This window comes from Arachis ipaensis, chromosome B04 (genome assembly GCF_000816755.2).
Source record: "Arachis ipaensis cultivar K30076 chromosome B04, Araip1.1, whole genome shotgun sequence".
Lineage (NCBI taxonomy): Eukaryota > Viridiplantae > Streptophyta > Magnoliopsida > Fabales > Fabaceae > Arachis > Arachis ipaensis.
The window spans coordinates 12,756,510-12,776,017 of record NC_029788.2 but is presented as its reverse complement, the minus strand read 5'-3'; the positions used below and the strand labels follow the sequence as shown (position 1 = coordinate 12,776,017).

The 19,508-nt window shown below is 39.8% G+C and overlaps 1 protein-coding gene across 1 annotated transcript; it reads right to left on the bottom strand.

Moving 5' to 3' along the window:
* LOC107636068 lies at positions 17,227-18,380 on the bottom strand. The gene is made up of 2 exons (XM_016339604.1): positions 18,371-18,380; positions 17,227-18,308 (listed from the first exon to the last, which is right to left on the bottom strand). The coding sequence occupies exons 1-2, from the start codon at positions 18,378-18,380 to the stop codon at positions 17,227-17,229; spliced, it is 1,092 nt and encodes a 363-aa protein (XP_016195090.1).

Genomic DNA, 19,508 nt, shown 5'->3' with positions numbered 1-19,508 from the left:
ATCATTAATAGTATATATTATAATAATAATTATTATTATTACCAATAAAAATATAAAAAATACTATTTTTAGTAAAAAAAATTTTAATGGCCATAATATTTTGATTAGTAATATTTTTATTAAGATAACTTTTTTTATAAGAATTGATAAATTGAAAAATAGAGGAAAAATGTCACCAAAAAACATGAAAAGTCACCAAAAAATAGAGGGGAAATGAGATAGAGAGAGTGAGTGCGAGAAACAGAGATTCAGATGGACGGGAGAGTTCATCGCTGAAACCCTAAGCTCGATGTCGTCGTCGTCACCGCCTTAGGTCATCTCCTTTTTGCTGTTGTCATAAAACTTCCACAACTAGAAAATTATTTAATACAGACAGATTTACAGATAGATTTGGTCTTTATTACAGACGAAATTACTGACGGATTTCGTCCCTCTGTAAAAGCCTCGTCGAAAATTATTTACCGACAGATTTTTTCGTCGGTAATTTACCGACAGATTTTTACTAGTTACCGACAGATTTTTCCTCGGTAAATTCTCCCCTCCATTTCCCTGGAATGTCAAACTTTTCGACGGATTTTCCGTCAGTAATTAGAGACAGATTTTCTGACGGATTTTCTGCCGGTAATTAGAGATAGATTTTTTGACGGAATTTTCATCGGTAATTAGAGACAGATTTTTCGACGGATTTTCTGTCAGTAATTAGCAACAAATTTTCCGACAGATTTTTCGTCGGTAATTGGAGCCTTGGAAAACCATTCTAAACTCTGAATACAGACAGAAAATCTGTCTGTAAATCCGTCAGAAAGGTAAAATAGAATTTTTTTTTTACATTTTTCCATTGCAAAATAAACCTATTTTTATACAAAATATAAATTTAATAAACACGTAAAATATTTTTTTTATTTTTTCATTAAAAAATAAACTTATTTTCATACAAAATAAATATAAATTTAATAAACACAATTTTTTATCTAATTTGTATTCGAATATTTATAAAATTTCAAAAAATAAACAAATTCATCGTATTATCAAACTAAAAGAAAAGTACTATAAACAAGCAAGTCAATATAATTCAAAACATAAACAAAGTGTATTAATACATCAACTATAATAATAAGTAACAACCATACATCAACAAAATGTATTAATACATCAACTATTGTCCTCTAATTAAGTCAATATACAATAAGGTTGCTTAATCAGGTTCTAAAATTGGAACTTTATTTGTACAGAAACCATTCATCATTATTGTGTCCATTGATTTAAATAGTGGGGTCATGACTTGATCCTGCCTCAGGCTTCTCTGCCTCCTTATATTTTTCCATTTCTCATTATTGCTGTTGAGCAAGAAGATTAAAATTCGATATAAACATTAACAGGTCAAGAGCAAATATAAGGATCAGATGTCTCAATAAGTTGAAGCTCTTGATACTAAAAAACAGAGAAATAGAAATGACCATATGAAATTGTGTATATATAAACAAAATGAACAAAATGCAGAATTGAAAATGCAAACTATGAAAAAAACGTTAGGCATGATACCTTATAATTTGTCCTATACAATCTTACAGTTGAAGAATGTGCTAACAAAATATGGTGAAGTGCCAAGTAGGGTTCAGTTGTTAAGTTGCCACATTTGCTTTTGTTAATACAAAATGGAAGAGAACAATGATGCGGTGGACTGTTTCCCTGATCATAACCGCCTAGGGAAAACACATTTGGCTCATTGATAGTAATCCATATGAAGAAGCTAAGCAAGATGAAAATAGCAATAAGAAATTAAAGGGGACTAGAGGATTGAAAGGATAGTACTAATACCAAGGTACATAACTAGAATTTAGTTCTTAGTACACAGCTCTCCAAAATGAATATTCTGAGTGAAAATAGATGTTAATGCAAAATAAGTTTCATAAACTAATGTCAACAACATTATGGTGCAGGAGATCAAGAGAGTACATGATTTTATCGCTAATCCATCCTCCTTATTCATCTTCGAGAGCCTGTGGAAAATCAAAGTTGTGTAGAGTCACATGTGGTTGGATTCCTGGTCATGGCACAACAAGGGACTAAATCAGTTGAAGAAACATAACATATTGGAAGTAAATTTTCCAAAATAAGGTTTTGTTTTTCAAATTTAAAATTCATATCAAACCATTGCTGATGAGCTTATTGATGAGATTGTTGTAGAACTTTAGTGCCTTGGGGTTGATAGGTCTTCTACCATCTGAGGAGAAAGATCATTATTCACAAATGCATTAAATATTTAAATAGCTAATGAAGTATTGTTATTGTACATTATTTCTAAATTACTAATATTTTTCGTAATAATCTTTTTCATAATAATCTAAATTACTAATATTCTTATTACATAATAATGTGTCAACACGTATCTTTTCCCATTGTCAAAACGTACCTTTTCCCACTGCTAAATTACTAATATTTTCTTAAAGTATATTCATAGTGCACACAGTATATTCACTACACAATGGATTGCATGAGAATCCAAAGCAATGGTAAATAATATAATACCAGTTCATGATGTCATCAAGGCACAAAAACATCAAAGAAATTAAGAGAAGAATAAGAAACAGAGCATTCAAAGAAATCTAATTGAAGTATTTTATCGAACATGTTGAGTGCTAGTAAAATTAAAAAGAAATAAGAGATTCCAAAGTAAAAATCGCAAATATGAATATGAGGATATAATCATTATGATAAATTGTAGCAAAATAGAGTACGAAGAACAAACAATTGCAACAACTTCAGCATAACAAACGCTAAGAAAAACAAAGAAATTGCAGGGAAAAATATAGTAGAAAATTCAAATACTCACCATCGACGTTAGATTTGAAGAGAAGAAAAAATCACTGGAAGGAAGATTAGGATTTGTACTCATAAAAGAGGTGAAGAGAAGGGAGGGCATGGGAAACAGCGAACGGCAAGAGAGAAGAAGCTCGTGCGACGGAGAGAAGAAGCAGCTCGACGATGACGAATGTATTGTCAAATCGTTCGATAATGCCATTGTTAGGAAGATGGTGATTGATGACGATGAGAGTGATGGAAGTCTCAAAAGTGTTGACGATGGTAATTGTGGCAGTGATGATTCGGATGAAGATTGGGGGAAGAATGCGGTGGATGAAGGCGCTGAGGAGGAAGAAGCTCGTTTGGATATGATTGTGAATGGAGCTCGAGAGGGTGGGAGTGGATTTGGTTTAATTTAATATTTCCGACGGAATATTTTAAATTACCGACAGATTTTTTGTCCGTAATAATTTAATAAAATGCAGCGTTTTTTATTCATTTAATTATAGACGAATTTTCTGTCGGTAACTATTTTTCACAAAAAAAATTAATTTTTTTGACAGAATTATCGACGGATTTTTTTTCGTCTGTAATTTATGCTAATTCATTTTCCTTTGTTTTCGACAAAAAATTCCTCGAAAAATCTGTCTGTATTTCCGTGGGATAAAATCTGTCAGAAATATCTGTCTATAGTAACTAGTTTTCTACTAGTGTTCTGGGATCAAGTGAAGGCACCTCCTCTATCACTGCAGTCCAGATCAAGTAGCAACGCTCAAGCCTTTGAGATTGAGAGAAAGTGTATTTTCTGTCAACACGTTTCCTCCGAACGATGTCGTCGCTACATTCGCTTCCTCTCCGTGAACGGTTGTTGTTGCTCCTCTGTTTCTCTCTTATGGCCAAAGTCGTTGCTCAGCTTGCTCTCCGTCGCTACCATTTGAACTTTGAAGTAGGTAACGAGCATTACTTCTCTCTCTCGGCCTCTTTTTTTTATTTGTACTGGTATTTGTAACTAATTCATAATTTATTGCTTAATGTAATAATTGCAATTAACTGTATTTTGTTTGTAATTGTTGAATTTTCTTTTTGCTCAATTAATTATTTAGTTTGAATATTTAGTCTCTCCTGCCAAAAATCTGATAAATTATATTGTCATGTACTAATAATATTCATTCTTTCAAATTCATATTCTCTTGCTGCAATTTTGTGTTTGGCTAATTCAATCATTGCTTCTAATTCCAAGTTTGTGAATAAAAGAGAATGCCTTAATGCCTCTAACTCCTGCTTTTGCAATGTACTTATTATGCTGTTGTTCATGTGTAGCATTTTTTTTTCAATTAGTTCTGGTTGTCACTTCTCTTTTGATACTTAAATTTCTCTTTTAAGTGATGTGTAGTTTGAGTTCCACTAATATTTTTAAATTGTAATGATGTAGTGAAACTCAATTGTTGAAGCATTTAGTAATTCAAAGATGGTAAAAAATTCTAATTCTAGGTAAGGACTTTCTAGTTTTTACTCTTGGTTCTATTATTATATATTAGCAACTAGCAATTGTAAATTAATAAGGTTTACCGTGTTCTATTTTATTTTTACTCATGATTAATTACAGGTCCTCATCTTGGTTATTAATTCTGTCACATTCTCTCTTTCAATTAAATAACAATGAGAATGAATTAGTATTATTCTAATGATTATGTATATGTTTGTTTTCTACAATGCAGGGGCAGTAGTGGTATTTGTAATGTCACTAAGATCTGCATTTTTAGTACTAATCATGTTCATAATATGAAATACTCATTTATTTTTTTATCATTAGCTATGTGTTAATCATTGATGTAACATAGACTTGTAGTATTTGTGTTGTATACATTTGTATTATGCTTTATTACTTTTTTTAAAAAAAATTGTGTATAAATATTTTGAAATTAATAAAATATTTTATTTTGTAGTAATTAATTTTAGTATATTTATATTATGTACAATAATAATAGAGTGAATATAATTAAAAATGGTCTAAAAATTTTAGCGGCAATAGTAATGGTAGCTAAAAATGAATAACATTACAATTTTAGAATTATTTTTAGTAGCCATATAAATTGCTGATAAAATGGATTTTGGCGGCAATAGTAATGGCCACTAAAAGTGAATAACATTGCAATCTTAGAATTACTTTTAGTGGCTATATAAATTGCCAAGAAAATGGCCGCTAAAAGTTATATACTTTTTGCGGCCATTAAAAAGGTCTTTACCTGCAATTTATAACAATTGCCGCTAAAGTCTTTTAGCGACAAAGTATAAGATGGCCAATGTCTAATTGTTGGTAATGTATTAGCGGCCACTTTTATTGCCGCTAAAAGCAAAATAAATAACCGCTAAAAGTGATTTTTCTAGTAGTGACGTAACGCCCAACTACCTTTTTTTTTTTTGAATTGAAATAGCTATATAATTGTTGGGAAAAAGCTAAGATTCAGACAAGAACTTATCTATCAGTGGAAGTACCAAAATAATTTTTTTACAACTTGTGCAATTAAATAGGCAACACAAAAAATACTCTAAGCGGCAAATACAATGACAGAAATTAAAATATCAAAGACCTAAATTTTTGTTGTAGAAAATTTCCTAAAAGAGGAACAAAAAACCTACAGGACCTAGTGCAGTAAAATTTTTTATTATCAAAATAATTGGTACACAATCAGTCTTTCTAGTAACACTAAGGAATTTCAACAATCAATATAATACATCATTAAAACTGATAGAATCAACATAAATCCTCCACAAAGTAAGTATCTCAATAAAGGTGTCAGATCCAAGTTCAAGGGAACAGAACTAGAACACTGAGATTGAGAGAAAATGAGAGCATAAGTAGAGGAGAGAAATTGTGAATTGCGTTATTGGAAGCTTAGCAATGTGAATGGGATGAGAGTACATGAAGAGTACACTGTATAAAGGAAGGCTAATCACTTAACAAAACTCCAACAACCTTGCTGACTCATCGTAACTAATTAACTTGAGATGACTCAGCCTTTCCTGAAGCTTCTAGAGAGTTCTTATCAGCCATAACACCCTCACTTGCCTTTTTCTCATTATCCTACTTACATTCTCCCTCAAACTCAAGGTAGAAAGAGTTTGCACTTTGAGTTTGTCCCTGAAAAATAGAAATGCTTCTGAAGGGATAGGTTTGGTTAAAATATCTGCAACTTGAACTTTTCCAAGAATATGACTTACATTAACAACCTTAGCAGTTACCAAATCTCGAACAAAATGCAAATCAACTTCAAAATGCTTTGATTTATAATGAAAAATGGGATTAGTAGGCAAGAGCACACCACTCAAATTATCACAATGAATCAAGGGAGGATCAGGTAAAGAGACATGTAGTTCACCAAGCAAATTTTTTATCCATACCGATTCCGCGACCAAATCTGCCATGCTTCGATACTCAGCCTTAGTATTGGACTTAGCCATTGCAGACTGCTTCTTGGAGGACCAAGAGATCAGATTACTTCCAAGAAAAACACAGTAACCTCCTTAGGACTTTCTATCATCAGCATCACCTCCCCAATCTGAGTCACAATAAGTTATTACCTTCAACGAAGCATCAGAATGTAGCATTAGACCAAACGAAGCAGTGTTAGCCAAGTAACGCAGCACTCGCTTGACAATTAACCAGTGAGCATATAAAGGACACTACATATTATGAGAAAATTTACCCACATTATACGCAATTTCAGGATGAGGTGATGGTGAGATATTACAAATTCCCAACCACTGACCTATAAAACTTAGGATCAGCAAAGTTAGAACCACCAGCAGCTGCAGAGAGCTTAATTGTAGATGGAAGAGGTGTGTGACAAGGCTTGCACCATGTCATACCAGCTTTATGAAGCAAATAACCATTGTACTTTTGATGTGAGAGAAGCATTCCTCCCGAAGCAATTCGAGTAACTTGAATTCCAATAAAGTATTACAGATCTTCCAAGTCTTTCAATGCAAACTTTAGGTTTAGTTTCTGAATAACTTTAGCAACAAAGGATTGAAATTCACCAGTCACAATAATGTCATCAACGTACACCAAATAAAGGTCTTCAAACCATTTGCAAATCTGGTAAACACAGACACATCAGATTTTGTAGGAAGAAAGCTAATTTCTCTTAAGCCTCCAGTAAGTTTGTAATACCAGGCATGAGGAGCCTGCTTTAGTCCATACAGTGCCTTGGTTAATTTGCACACTAAAGTACTTTCACCCTACACATAGCCCTGAGGTTGTTGCATATAGACATCTTCACCGAACTCACCATGAAAAAATACATTATTTACATCAAGTTTTCGTATGCTCCAAGAATTGGCCAAAGCTAAAGAAAGTATCAATCAAATAGAAGTTGGCTTGACTGCATGACTATAACTTTCATTAAAATAAAAACCAAGTCACTGTGCAAAGCCCTGATCTACGAGCCTGACCTTGAACTTCTGCAAAGAACCATCCAAGTTGTACTTCATTAGGAATACCCATCTACTCCCAATTGCTTCCCTGCCTTGTGGAAGAGCAACCAACTTCCAAGTGTTATTCCTCATCAAAGCTACATATTCATCATCCATAACTACTTTTCACTTTGGATGATTTAGAGCTTCCTTTCCTGTTCTAGGTTCAAGTTTGGCTAGTAGTGATTTTGGTTTTTTGATGCCAGCTTTAACTCTTGTCATCATGAGATGTGTATTCTGAACCTATGGAGGAAAAGAATCAGAAATAGCTGGAAGGATAATTTCAAAATTAGAAATAGGAATTGGAATTGGAGTTGCAGAGGTGGCTTGGATGTAAGAAGTGGTTGAAGAGGACTGAGATGCTTGTTGAGTGGATGAGATTCCTTGGTGAACTAAAGACTGTGTATTGACTTTGGTGACAATTGGGATAGTAGGCATGGCTGGTGCAGCTTCAAATTGCACAGAAGAAAGAGAGGGCCTTGAAAAGGGGATACTTATCATTCTTGAACGGAAAAATAGATTCAAAGAACACCACATATCTTATAACAATTATCTTGCCAAAAGATGTGAGACATTTTTATCCTTTGTGCTTTGGACTGTAACGAATAAACACACAAGGGGAGGATCGAAAATTGAGCTTATGCCTATTGTAAGGCCTTAGATGAGGGAAGCAGAGACATCCAAAGACTTTGAATTGTTGATATTGAGGCTGAGAGCCAAAAGCTTTCTCATAGGGTGACACATTCTACAAGGTAGGATTTGGAAGTGTATTGATGATTCTGACTGCTAAGGTAAACGCTTCCCTCCAGTACTTAATAGGCACATCAACTACTGCCAAAAGAGTTAAACATGTCTCTACTATATGTCTATGCTTTTTTTTGCATTGTCATTTTGCTCGTGCACATGTGGACAGTTGAATCTATGCTTGATTCCTTTTTCTTGGAGATCTTTAGACAAGTTTAAGTACGACTCTGCAACATTATCAATTTGAAAAGTATTTAGTTTTTTTTATTAAAGTGCAATTCAGTCATAGTAAAAAAGTGATGAAAAATTGTCTTGAGTTGACTTCTTGCTCAAATTAGATACAATCAAGTAAACTTAGTATAAGCATCAGCAAAATTCACAAAGTATCTATTTTCATTAGTGTTAGGAATGGGAGAGGGACCCCATATATCAGAATAGACTAGCTCTAAAGGCTCATGGTAAACTGTAGAAGAAGTAGTGAACAGAATTTGATGTGATTTTTCAATGCAACAAGCATCAGAGTGGCTACTACATTGCTATTTGCATGTCCTAATCGTGCATGCCATAACAAGAATTTATCCTCATTCATAGTAGAAATAAAGCTTCAGAGTTCATATCAGCAGTTGAGATATTTGAAAATTTATAGAGGCCATTTTCCACTTTCCCTTGAACAAGCAACTCACTGATGTCCAGTGATTTTACATAGCATCCATTAGTATAAAACTAAAAAAAGATGCCATTATCACAGCAAAATTGATAGACACTCAAAACATTCTTAGTTATGTTAGCACATACAATAGCTTATCAAGCAAGAAGATTTTAGAACTAACATCATATTTCAAGAATAGCTTTCCTACATGACAAATTTGCAAACCTGCACGATTACCAACCACAACTTTCTCTGAGCCTTCATATTCTTTATGCTCAATAAGATTTTGATTGTTGGATGTCATGTGATGTGTGGCTCCACTATTAGGATACCAGCTTGGATCATCAATGGTTGCAGGTGTTGCAAGAACATTGCTCAAGTTTGCACTGGCCTATGCTACATATATATTACTATGGAGAAAGCCTTTTTCTCTTTCTCTAAAGCTTTGATCAAACCTATGCCAACAATTGAGAGCAATGTGGCCATATTTACCACAAAATTGACACTGTACTCTTTCTCCATTGAAGCCATTACCTCTGCCTCATCCATAGTGACTGCCTCTTCCTCTTTCTCTTTTAAAACCTCCTCTAGGATAAAGCTAAAGAATCCACAGGGGTGTTCCTTGTTGATTTAGATTCCCAATTACATGAGAAACTGAAACCAGAGCCCAATAGACAGTTAGAGAGATTCCAAAATTGGGATGTGCCAGAAAAGTACACTATGATCAACAAGGAACTACCTTATCCTTTGAAGTCAGGACTTCAGGATTTTTTGAGAGGTAATGTGAATCTATTTGCTTAAGAATCTGCCGACATGCTTGTGATTGATCCAACATTCATATATCGTCAGCTAAATATTAACCCAGAATTTAAGCTTTCACTTCAGAAGACGTTTTGAGGCTAGCCTTGTTGCATGTAACCACAGATACCCAATCTCCTCGGATGGTTGCAACCCGACCTTCCGCTGTCAAGAATTTCATGACAAAAAATTTTGTTGATATGAATGCGCATAGATCATTGAGCGTCTTCCTTCCTAGGATTACATTATAAGCTGCAGAATCTTAAAAGACGACAAACTCAGCCTGTACACCCCTTATATTGACACCTTCTCCCATGGTGAAGAGAAGGTCAACGACCCATCAGGTTTGATATAATGATCTCCAAGCCCAGTAATCCTCTGGGAGATGGAGCTTCAAATGTTGATCCTTTAAAACCAGGGCATCAAATACGTTCCTGAAGAGAAAGTTAGAGTCTGCACCTGTGTCAATAAGGGTTCTCTTCACGATGCCATTACCCAACCTAGCAGTGATCACCAGGGGTTCATCATCTTCAGATGTGGCAACTTCAAAATCCTCTGTCAAGAGCTGTACTGTTGGAATGTTGGTTACTTTGAGAATCTCGGAAGTCGCGGCTTTAACATCCCTTTTAACAGCGTTGTTGGATCTTGGCAATCCGTACCTCCTAGGAAGCGAAAGAGAGCAGAAGGTGCTGAAGGGGTTGCCACGGGGGTGGTTATTCCTTGTGTGATGGACCGGTTGTTTGATGCTCCCGATTTTATTGACCGTCAATTGCTACCTGGTATTGAGGAAGTTTACAATAATGGTGACACCTCGGGTCAGGCCAAGTCAGTTTGCCATGCGCTCCTCTGATCTGAGGTAATCATATGGAAGGTCGAGCCTGCTCTTGTGAACATGTTCCATCTTGATGGGAAGCTGATGAAGGATCAGGTGGATTTTGGTGTTATAAAGGGGAAGTTAGAGGAGGCTAAGGCTGCCAGAGAGAAAACGGCCAAGGATGCCGAGGATACTGGTGCCGAGATTCTGAGGTTGTTAGAGCGAGAGACTTAGTTGTTGATATAGGTCGCTGGGGCCCAGAAGCTGGCTGCCAATGCTGAGGCCGCAACTGCAGTTGCTCGTATGGAGGAGGAGGAGGCGAAGGCCGAGGTGGAGACTTTGAAAAAGCGGAATGCCAGCCTTCTGGCTGATGCTCGGGCGACCGTCAAGGCTACCGAGGATGCATTGAAGGCGCAAGTCCAGGTTCTGGCCCCGGGCTTAGAAGTGTCCATGATGGGAGCTTTCTAGACTGTGAAGGATGGCGAGATTGTAGATTTGGACTAGCTTGTGTCTGATTATATATTTTATTTGACAAGTTTGGGGGTTAGTTGTGTGTTCATTGTTATACTCTTTTTTGGAACAATTTAAATTTTCCATATTTGTAAGCCGTTTCCTCGACTTGTTGAATAATGTTTTGGATGGCCTCTTGGTGGACTTAGTTTACTTATGGGTAAATAGTTAAGGATGTCAATGGGGCGGGGCGGGGCGGGGCGGGGGCGGGGGATGCCTCCCTGCTCCCCGTCCCCGCCCCCAGAATTAATCCCCGTCCTTGTCCCGTTCCCTGCGTTCCCCGCATTTCCCGCAGGGACCCATTCCCCATCTCCTATGTTTAACATTTATATAGAAATTATAATAAAAAATATCAAAAAAACAAAAAAACAAACTACAAAATATTATTACAAATACACAAACATATCTTATCCAAGATTATAAGTCCAGAAATATAACATAGCAAATCATAGTCCATAAAATAAAATCTTGAACAATAGGGTTAGGGTTTTTGAATGAGTGAAATTACTAAAAGAACCCCTATATTAGAAATAAAGTAAGGGTTATTAAGTAAGTTAAAAAATTCGGGGAATTATCGGGGATGGGGCGGGGATCCCCGCTCGGGTCCCCACGCCTGTCTCGGGGGAATTTCACTCCCCATCCCATCCTCACGGGAAAAATTCCCCACCACTAGGGCCCCATTTAGGGCAGCCCCCGCAGGGATCTCCACCTCCTGGGGATTTTTGACACCCCTATAAATAGTAGGCCTTTTTGGTGAGCCGTTTTCGATACTGATGTTTATTTTCTTATTTTTTGGATATTCGTGTGCTAGCCTCAGGGGTGATCGGGCTCTGGGGGAAGTCGTTTACTTGTGCTATTCGTGCCGTCGGTTCGGCGAGAACGTGGAAAAAATGGTTTTAAAGGAAAAATGTAAAAATGATTTTATTTAGAGTTGGGCCTCATTGAAACCTCCCCTTAATCTACTAAAGGTACCGACTCAGCTTATGTGTAGTATCATCGTATGTTCGTAGCATTCCATGATCTCAGTAACTCAGTCCCATTTAGCCGTTCCAGCTTATAAGCTCCTTTTCCTATTATGGTCTTTACTCGGTATGGCCCCTCCCAGTTAGGTGTGAGCTTTCCTTCCCCCTGGGCGAGGGAGCCGATGTCGTTATGTCGTAAGACAATGTCTCCTGGTCTGGTCTCATTTCACCACCCCGCAATTGTACCTTAGGCTTACCCTTTGTTTTAGGGCAAGTTCCCACAGGTGTGCTATGCTCCAAACTTCGTCTACGAGGTCCCTCTCAGCACTCTCGTCGTGTCCTCCCACGGTCCTCCCTGGGCTAAGATTCCCGACCTCTACCGAAATGACAGCTTTAAGGTCGTACATTAACCGAAAGGCGGTTTCTCCGGTTGAGGTTTGAGGGAACATTTGGTATGACCAGAGGACGGATCCAAGTTTGTCGGCCCATAGGCCTTTGGCCTCCTCTAGTCGTTACTTGACACCTTTCACGATGATCTTGTTGGCCGATTCTACTTGGCCGTTGGTTTGCAGGTGTTCTTCCGAGCTGAACCACTGGGAGATGCCGAGTCCTTCCAGGAACTCCTTGAATCGTTTGTCCATGAACTGGGTTCTGTTGTCTGAGATTACAATCTCGGGAATTCTAAAGCAGGTTATGACTTGCCTCCAGAAGAACTTCCGGCATTTAACGACCGTAATGGTGGCCAGTGCCTCGGCTTCGATCCATTTTGTGTAATAGTCGATGGCGTCTATAAGATGTCGGAGTTGCCCGGGAGCCGTGGGGAACGATCCTACGAGGTCGATTCCCCAGGTTCCGAAGGCCTAATTTGCCGTTACTATGTTGATGAGCTAGTGTGGAGCCGCTTCGTGGAAGTCGAATACCACCCAAATCTTGCCAATCCAGCCATTTAGGGCACAATTAGTCAATATCAATGTCTTTTAGTAATTTCATAAGTTATCAAACCTGATAATCCCACTTCATTATCAATTTATCAAGTTCATTAACATGCGAGTAGGATGAAACCTCCGTCCTCACCGCGGGCGGGATGAAACCACCATCCCCGCAATATCTCCTGCGATCAATTATATGTTTATTCTGGGAATAATTCAATTTAAATCATTGGACTTAACTGGTCGTCTTGTCATGCATCGAGGTCTGCTAGGAAGATCCCTGCCGCATCTTGGGATTGTTTTCGGAGAGCTAAATTGGTGTTGTCGCATGCTACCATGACTTCACGGTCACCGTGTATGGTGCAGATGGTGCCGTTGTTGGCTTGGAACTTATGATGATGAGGAACTTGGTGAATATGACGGCGGACAGGTCGTTGATCGTCTTCCTCCCTAGGATGATGTTGTAGGCAGTAGAATCTTTGAGGACTATGAATTCGGAGAGTATGGTTTTCCTCTGGCTTCTGGTTCTGATGGTTATTGGTAACACTATAGAATCGTCTGGTTTGAAGAAGTTATCCCTGAGTTCGATCACCCCGTTGTGATCGCTTTGCATATTTCCATTTTGGAGGTCTAGCTTATCGAAGGCTCCTCTAAAAAGGATGTTAGAGTCAGCCCCAGTGTCGATCAATATTCTTTTAACTAGTCCGGTCCCGACCTTTGCTGAGATGGCGAAGGGAGCGTCTTCTGCTGAGGTGCCATGCTAGCAGTCATCGGGGGAGAATATAATTTCTGCTAGAAAGGGAGAGATTAATGCTTGGCTTTTTATATCTGGGACTTTTAGATCCTTTTTTAGTGCTCCTCTTGACTTTTTGGGCACATCTTTTCCCGTGATTATGTTTACTATTGTGGTGGGTTGGCTTTCGGACTTTCTTGGGGTGGCTGTCGTATTATCCTGGGGTTGCGTACTTCCCATTCTGGCGATCTTTCTCTTTCAGTTTTCCTGGGATCTCGGATGATTTTAGCGAACTTGGAGAGTTTTCCGTCTCAGATGGCTTGTTCGAGAGCGTCCTTCAGATCGAAGAAATCTTGGGTCTTGTGTTCGTATCCTCAGTGGTAATCACAATATAGACTCTTGTTGCTGCCTGTCTATTCCTTCAGTTGTCGTGCCTTTGGGAGGATACCTCACTCTGCTATCTGGTGATAAATCTCCATGATTGGGGATGGCAGAGGCGTGTAGTTTGTGAATTTTCCCACCCTAGGTCACCGGATGGTGAGGGCGGGCTTGAAGTGCTCCTTTGGGGTTTCTTTGTGTGGGGGGTTACTTCGTCGTGCCGTCTTGGCATGGTGCCGTTTATTGGCAGCCAGGACTTGGCTCACCTCTTCGTCGTTTATGTATTTCCTTGCCACGTTTTGGATCTCATGCATTGTCCACACCGGTTTGGTTGTTAGTTGCTTCTGAAAGTCTTCAATCATGAGTCCGTTGGTTAGACAGAGGCTGGCCACAAAATCCGTGAGCCCATCGACCATTAGGCACTGGTTGTTGAACCTGTCAAGGTATTTCATCGTTGGTTCGTCTTGTCGTTGGGTGACTCCCAGTAGGCTGATTGGGTGTTTTTCTTTGGCGATCCAGTGGTGAATTGTACCATGAACTTCCTGGAGATATCATCAAAAATCGTGATTGAGCCGTTCAGAAGGGCGTTAAACTAATTGATTGTTGGGTTGGCCAGGGTTACTAGAAATTCCCTGCATCAGACCACATTGGTGGCTCTTTCCAGGTTCATCCTGGCTTCGAAGGCCATCAGGTGTTCTTGGGGGTCTTTCGTACCGTCATATTTCATGTCGTTTGGCTTGTCAAAGACTTTTTCGTAGTTTGGCCTTTAGGATCTTCTCGGTGAACGGGGTGGCTCCTATTATGACGTATTTGCTCCTTGTCCGTTTGGGATCTCAGCAGTGCCTCGCGTCCTCAACATGTCGTCGGCGTTCTAGTTTGCGGGAGACACAGTGATTTTGGTGTTTTCTATGACGTCTGTCGTGTGATTTTTTGTTTCGGATTTCTCGCCGTGATCAGCTACGGGAAGTTGCTTGACTCATGTGTGCTGGCTGGTATCGCTCTTTGGAAGCAATCTGGCCTTCCACGGTTTATACCCTTTCGAATAGTTCATGAATTATTTAGATGACCTTTTCTCCTAGGCCATCGGTATTTTGGGAGTCCTGTCTTCCCGTGCTTACTGACCCTCAGAGATTGATTGGCGGTGCACTGCACTTATTACTTTCCCATGGATTGGTGGGGTATCGTTTTGTGTTTTATGCGTCGGATTTGGCGGGTTGGGTTCATGGTGATGACTCAAGGATCGCTTTTCGAATTCCTCCGTCATGCCGTCAAGGCTTGGATGGTCCCCAAAGACAGCGCCAATGTACCAGATGCTTCTCATACGGGTTGTGAAAAGGATCGAGAACTGGCTAGTCTTGATGGTGACGAGGACTTCTGGAGCGACGGGGGTGGTACCTGCAAAGACCCTCCAACGCTCAAGTCAGAATAGATCTGAGAGGTGTATGGGAGGGTTAGGAATGAGTGTCATACCTGAGGGAGCCCTTGGCTCTCTTTATATAATTTGTGGTCATTATATTATCTTATCTTGTTAACTAAGATAAAGGAAATATTTGAATTTGAATATCAGTTAGGTAGTCAAACTTGTTGGACCGGTTCGAGCCGCAGTTATGACCTGGACCCGGATATCCAGATTGTAGCTGATTCGAGGAGGACCTAGAAACCGAATCCGGAACACTAGCTATCAGATTTTTACTCCCTATTTTAAACTACAACAAACTCACCTTATGTTTGATTTGTTCTATCCTTGCAGATGAGCTAGTTTGATGACTCAACTGATCTTGATGCGTCCTAGCATTCCGTGAATAAATTGATGTATGGTTCAGTTGGAGGACCATATTCTAGGAACACATTCTACTTCAACTATGTCCTGCAATAAAAATCATTCCATCTATTTGTATTATGTTTAATTGTTTATTTGGATGCACTGTTTTTATTGGTTAGGGGTTGTCCAATGTATTTGTGGACAAGGTAGTTAAAATCGCGAGTCTACTCGTAGAATCGCACGATTCTGCGATTTTGTTTTTTCCTCCCGTCTTGTTTATGCTTCTCGTCTTCTAGGAAGCAGCTCCATGCTAAATCACCGAGGAAACATGCTCAAACGCTGGAATCGCGAGTTTCTGGCGAGGTTGCATTCCAGTTTCAAGAAAGCTCCAGAAGCGGCTTTCTTGGCCCAAATTGCAACCAATTCAAACCTTAAAGCCCAATCTGAAGTGAAGAAGGTAAATGTCCCTACAAATTCTTCTTGAACCGTTTATCCTAGCAATTTTTCCTCAATCTATGACTGTCTTTTCAGTTTTCACCTCATTCAATCTATCACTTTCCCTCGCTCTAAACTCTGAACTCCCTCTGAATTATGAAATCACCAAATCGGAGAAGAAAAGTTGTGTTACCGTGACCGTAAGGCTTGTCGTGATGCCACCTGTGAGTGTATCTCTATCTTTCTGGCTCTCTCTAACTGCAACTGTGACTGCATTGGAATGTTGCTGATTTAGTGTTGCTGATGCTCTGTGTCATTGACTACCAGTGTTCATGGTTTGTTGTTGCCGCCTACTGTGCTTTTTGTCTACTCTGTTTAGTGATTTTAGGTAAGTCTTAAATCTGGTTTGCCTCCTCTATTCAGTGATTGTTCACTTTAGTGGTTTGTGTTCACAAATCACAATAAAACTATTCTTCACTTCTTTGTAGGTTGAATTTTTTTGTTGAATTTTATTTAGCTGAAAACTTGAATTGTTAATTTATTATTATGGCGTTGGACATAGTTTTTCAAAAATCAAATACTTATGCTACAAAGTGAACAGATTCTCTGTGAAGGATGACTGAAATATGGTGTAATGCACAAACAAAGGTAGCAGGTTTTTTAGGGTAAAAAACGTAAACAAGCCAAAGGGAGAACAATTTGACACGAATAAGCCAAAGCAAAATCTGATTCATCAATCAACCAAAGCACATTTTTATGTAGTTCGAACTAATGTGGTTCGAACTCACTTTCCAAGTAATTCGAACCAAACAAGTTCAAATTACACATTATAACCTATAGCCACATAATTCGAACCAATTTGGTTCGAACTCTAACTTCATAATTCGAACCAAATAGGTTCGAATTACACTGAAGAAATAGTCACCAAGTAATTCGAACTAACATGGTTCGAATTACTCAGAATTCGTTCCACACAGCAATTTAAGTTACGAACATAGTTTCCACATCATGTCTTAATAAAACTCGTACAGTTATTTATTCCGGTGTGCATTAGACATACATTTCGTTTAAAACTGTGGAGACAGAACATATTCATTAACTAAAATCCCATTCAAAGTACATCGCACTAACGTTAACAAATTCTATCAGTCACCAACTACAAGTAAGAAAACCGATAATAGTGGAATCTAAACGCGAAATTGAAATAACAAAAGTACCAAAGCCACCAATACACCTAATCATGTCCCCGTGTGTGCTCTACTCCTCCGAGCTGTGGGCAACTCCGATGTGTGTGGCCAGGCTGCCGACAAAGCCTACATCTCTTTGGCCGGTTCGGATCTGCCTCGTCCATATTGGTCCGTATCCGAGTGGACCTGGGATGACCCTCTCTCGCACGCCTCTTATTGGGGTCAGGGATGACAGTCGGCCCGTCATATGGTGGCCAGAAACCCTCCGGAATGGGAAGTGTGAAACCCATCTGATACACACTAAAGACCGAACTAAGACGATACACCTGGTGGACGTAAGGCTCCCATGTAAGCCGTGAGTAGGCACAGCATGCCAGTGCGTGGGGACACGGGAAATGAAGTGCCTGGAAGTATCCACAGTCACATGTGTGAGATGCAAGCGAGACTCTGTAGCTACCCAGTGAGAAAGAACCAGTCGGAGTTGTCTCTGCGATGGTGAACTCGGAGTTATCCCTGTCGTACACAGTAACCGTGAAGCACCTAGCCGTCTTCAAGTTGGCCTCTATACACTTCACCAAGTGCTGACTAAATTGTTGTCCGGTTCCCATCTGCGCCTCAGCCTCTCTCCCTTTGCGAACAAATAATTCAGCCAACCTTCCGTATGTTGCCTTCACCAGCGAGCACATAGGAAGGTTTCTGACACCCTTGAGGATCGAGTTCACACACTTAGATATATTCGTCGTCATGTGTCCGAATCTACGCCCCTCATCACAATGCTGTGTCCACAACGAATACTCAATCAGGTTCGCCCAGTCACACATCGCCGGGTCTTCGGACCTAAGAATATCAAACCAGTAATGGAACTCGACCTCGGTCTTAGCGTATGCCGCATTCACAAGTAGACTCCTTGCGTCTTTGCCGTTGAAGGTGAGGGCAAAATTTGCCGCAACATGTCGAATGCAGAATGCCCGGTATGCAGACGGAGGTAACCAGCCTCCGTCAGGAGCCTCAAGCGCGGCCTTGATGCCGTTATGCCTGTCCGAGATAACTAGCAGACCCGGCTGCGGTGTCACATGCTCACGCAGGTGGGAGAGAAAGAAGGACCACGACTCAGCATTCTCACCCTCAACTAATGCGAATGCAACAGGGAGTATGTTGGAGTTCCCGTCCTGTGCAATCGCGACAAGCAACGTTCTCCCATACTTGCCAGTGTTGCTGTTTTTTTGTGGTTCGGTTCGGTTTTCAGTTCTCACCACCAAAACCCTAACCGAACCGAACCGAACCGGTTCTTTCCAAAACCCTAAAAAATTAAACCTACCCCCACCCCCCAGACCTAGACCTAGACCCAGATGTGACTCGTGAGAGTGTGAGACGGCCACACCCCCACTTCTCCTTCCCCACATGCGCGACAGCTTCCCTCTCCAAATCCTAGATCGAAGCCTTCCTCAATTCCTCCAAATCCCACCGCCGAACAGAGGAGAACCCCCACCGCCGGTGCACGACCCAGCCTCCACCCAGCAGCGTTTCTGGAGCCACCTCTGACCACGCCACCTGCGAGCTCGCCGCCTCCAGTCTACCCAGCAGCGTTTCTGGAGCCACCTCCGACCTCGCCACCTCCGACCTCACCGCCTCCAGTCCACCCAGCAGCGTTTCTGGAGCCCACCCACCCAGCCACCGATTGTCCGATTCAAGTGCATATGGAGTCCGAGCCATCTATTCAGGTAAACTTTGCTGATTTGTTGTTCAGTTTAGGCCTAGGGTTATAACTTATCAGTTTATTGATTTATTGTTTATTGCTGATTTATTGTTTATTGCTTATTGATTTATCAGTTTATCAGTTTATCAGTTATTCAGTGCTGGTTCTGTGCTTAATGATTTAAACTTCAGCTGCTTGTTTATTGCTGGTTCTGTGCTTGTTTATTGCTGGTTTTGTGCTTGTTTAATACTGGTAAAAGTGCTTGTTTTTTATTGGTTTTGTGCTTGTTTAATGCTGGTAAAAGTGCTTGTTTTTTGCTGGTTCTGTGCTTGATTTATTGCTGGTTCTGTGCTTGTTTATTGCTGGTAAAAGTGCTTGTTTATTGCTGGTTCTGTGCTTGTTTATTGCTGCTTAATGATCTAAACTTCAGCTGCTTTGTGGTCGCTGGAAATGGAGGTGGTGAGACAAGTATGCGGTCCGTTGTAACTTTTGACCTCCCAAATGCCCTTGCGCTGTCGGAGACTAAGCCGAATCAACCATGTGCACCCATTGCCGAACTCAGAACACTTGCCCACATACCGGCGATAGTCAGACTCCACGACCTTGTACTTTACCCCTCGTCGGATGCTGTAA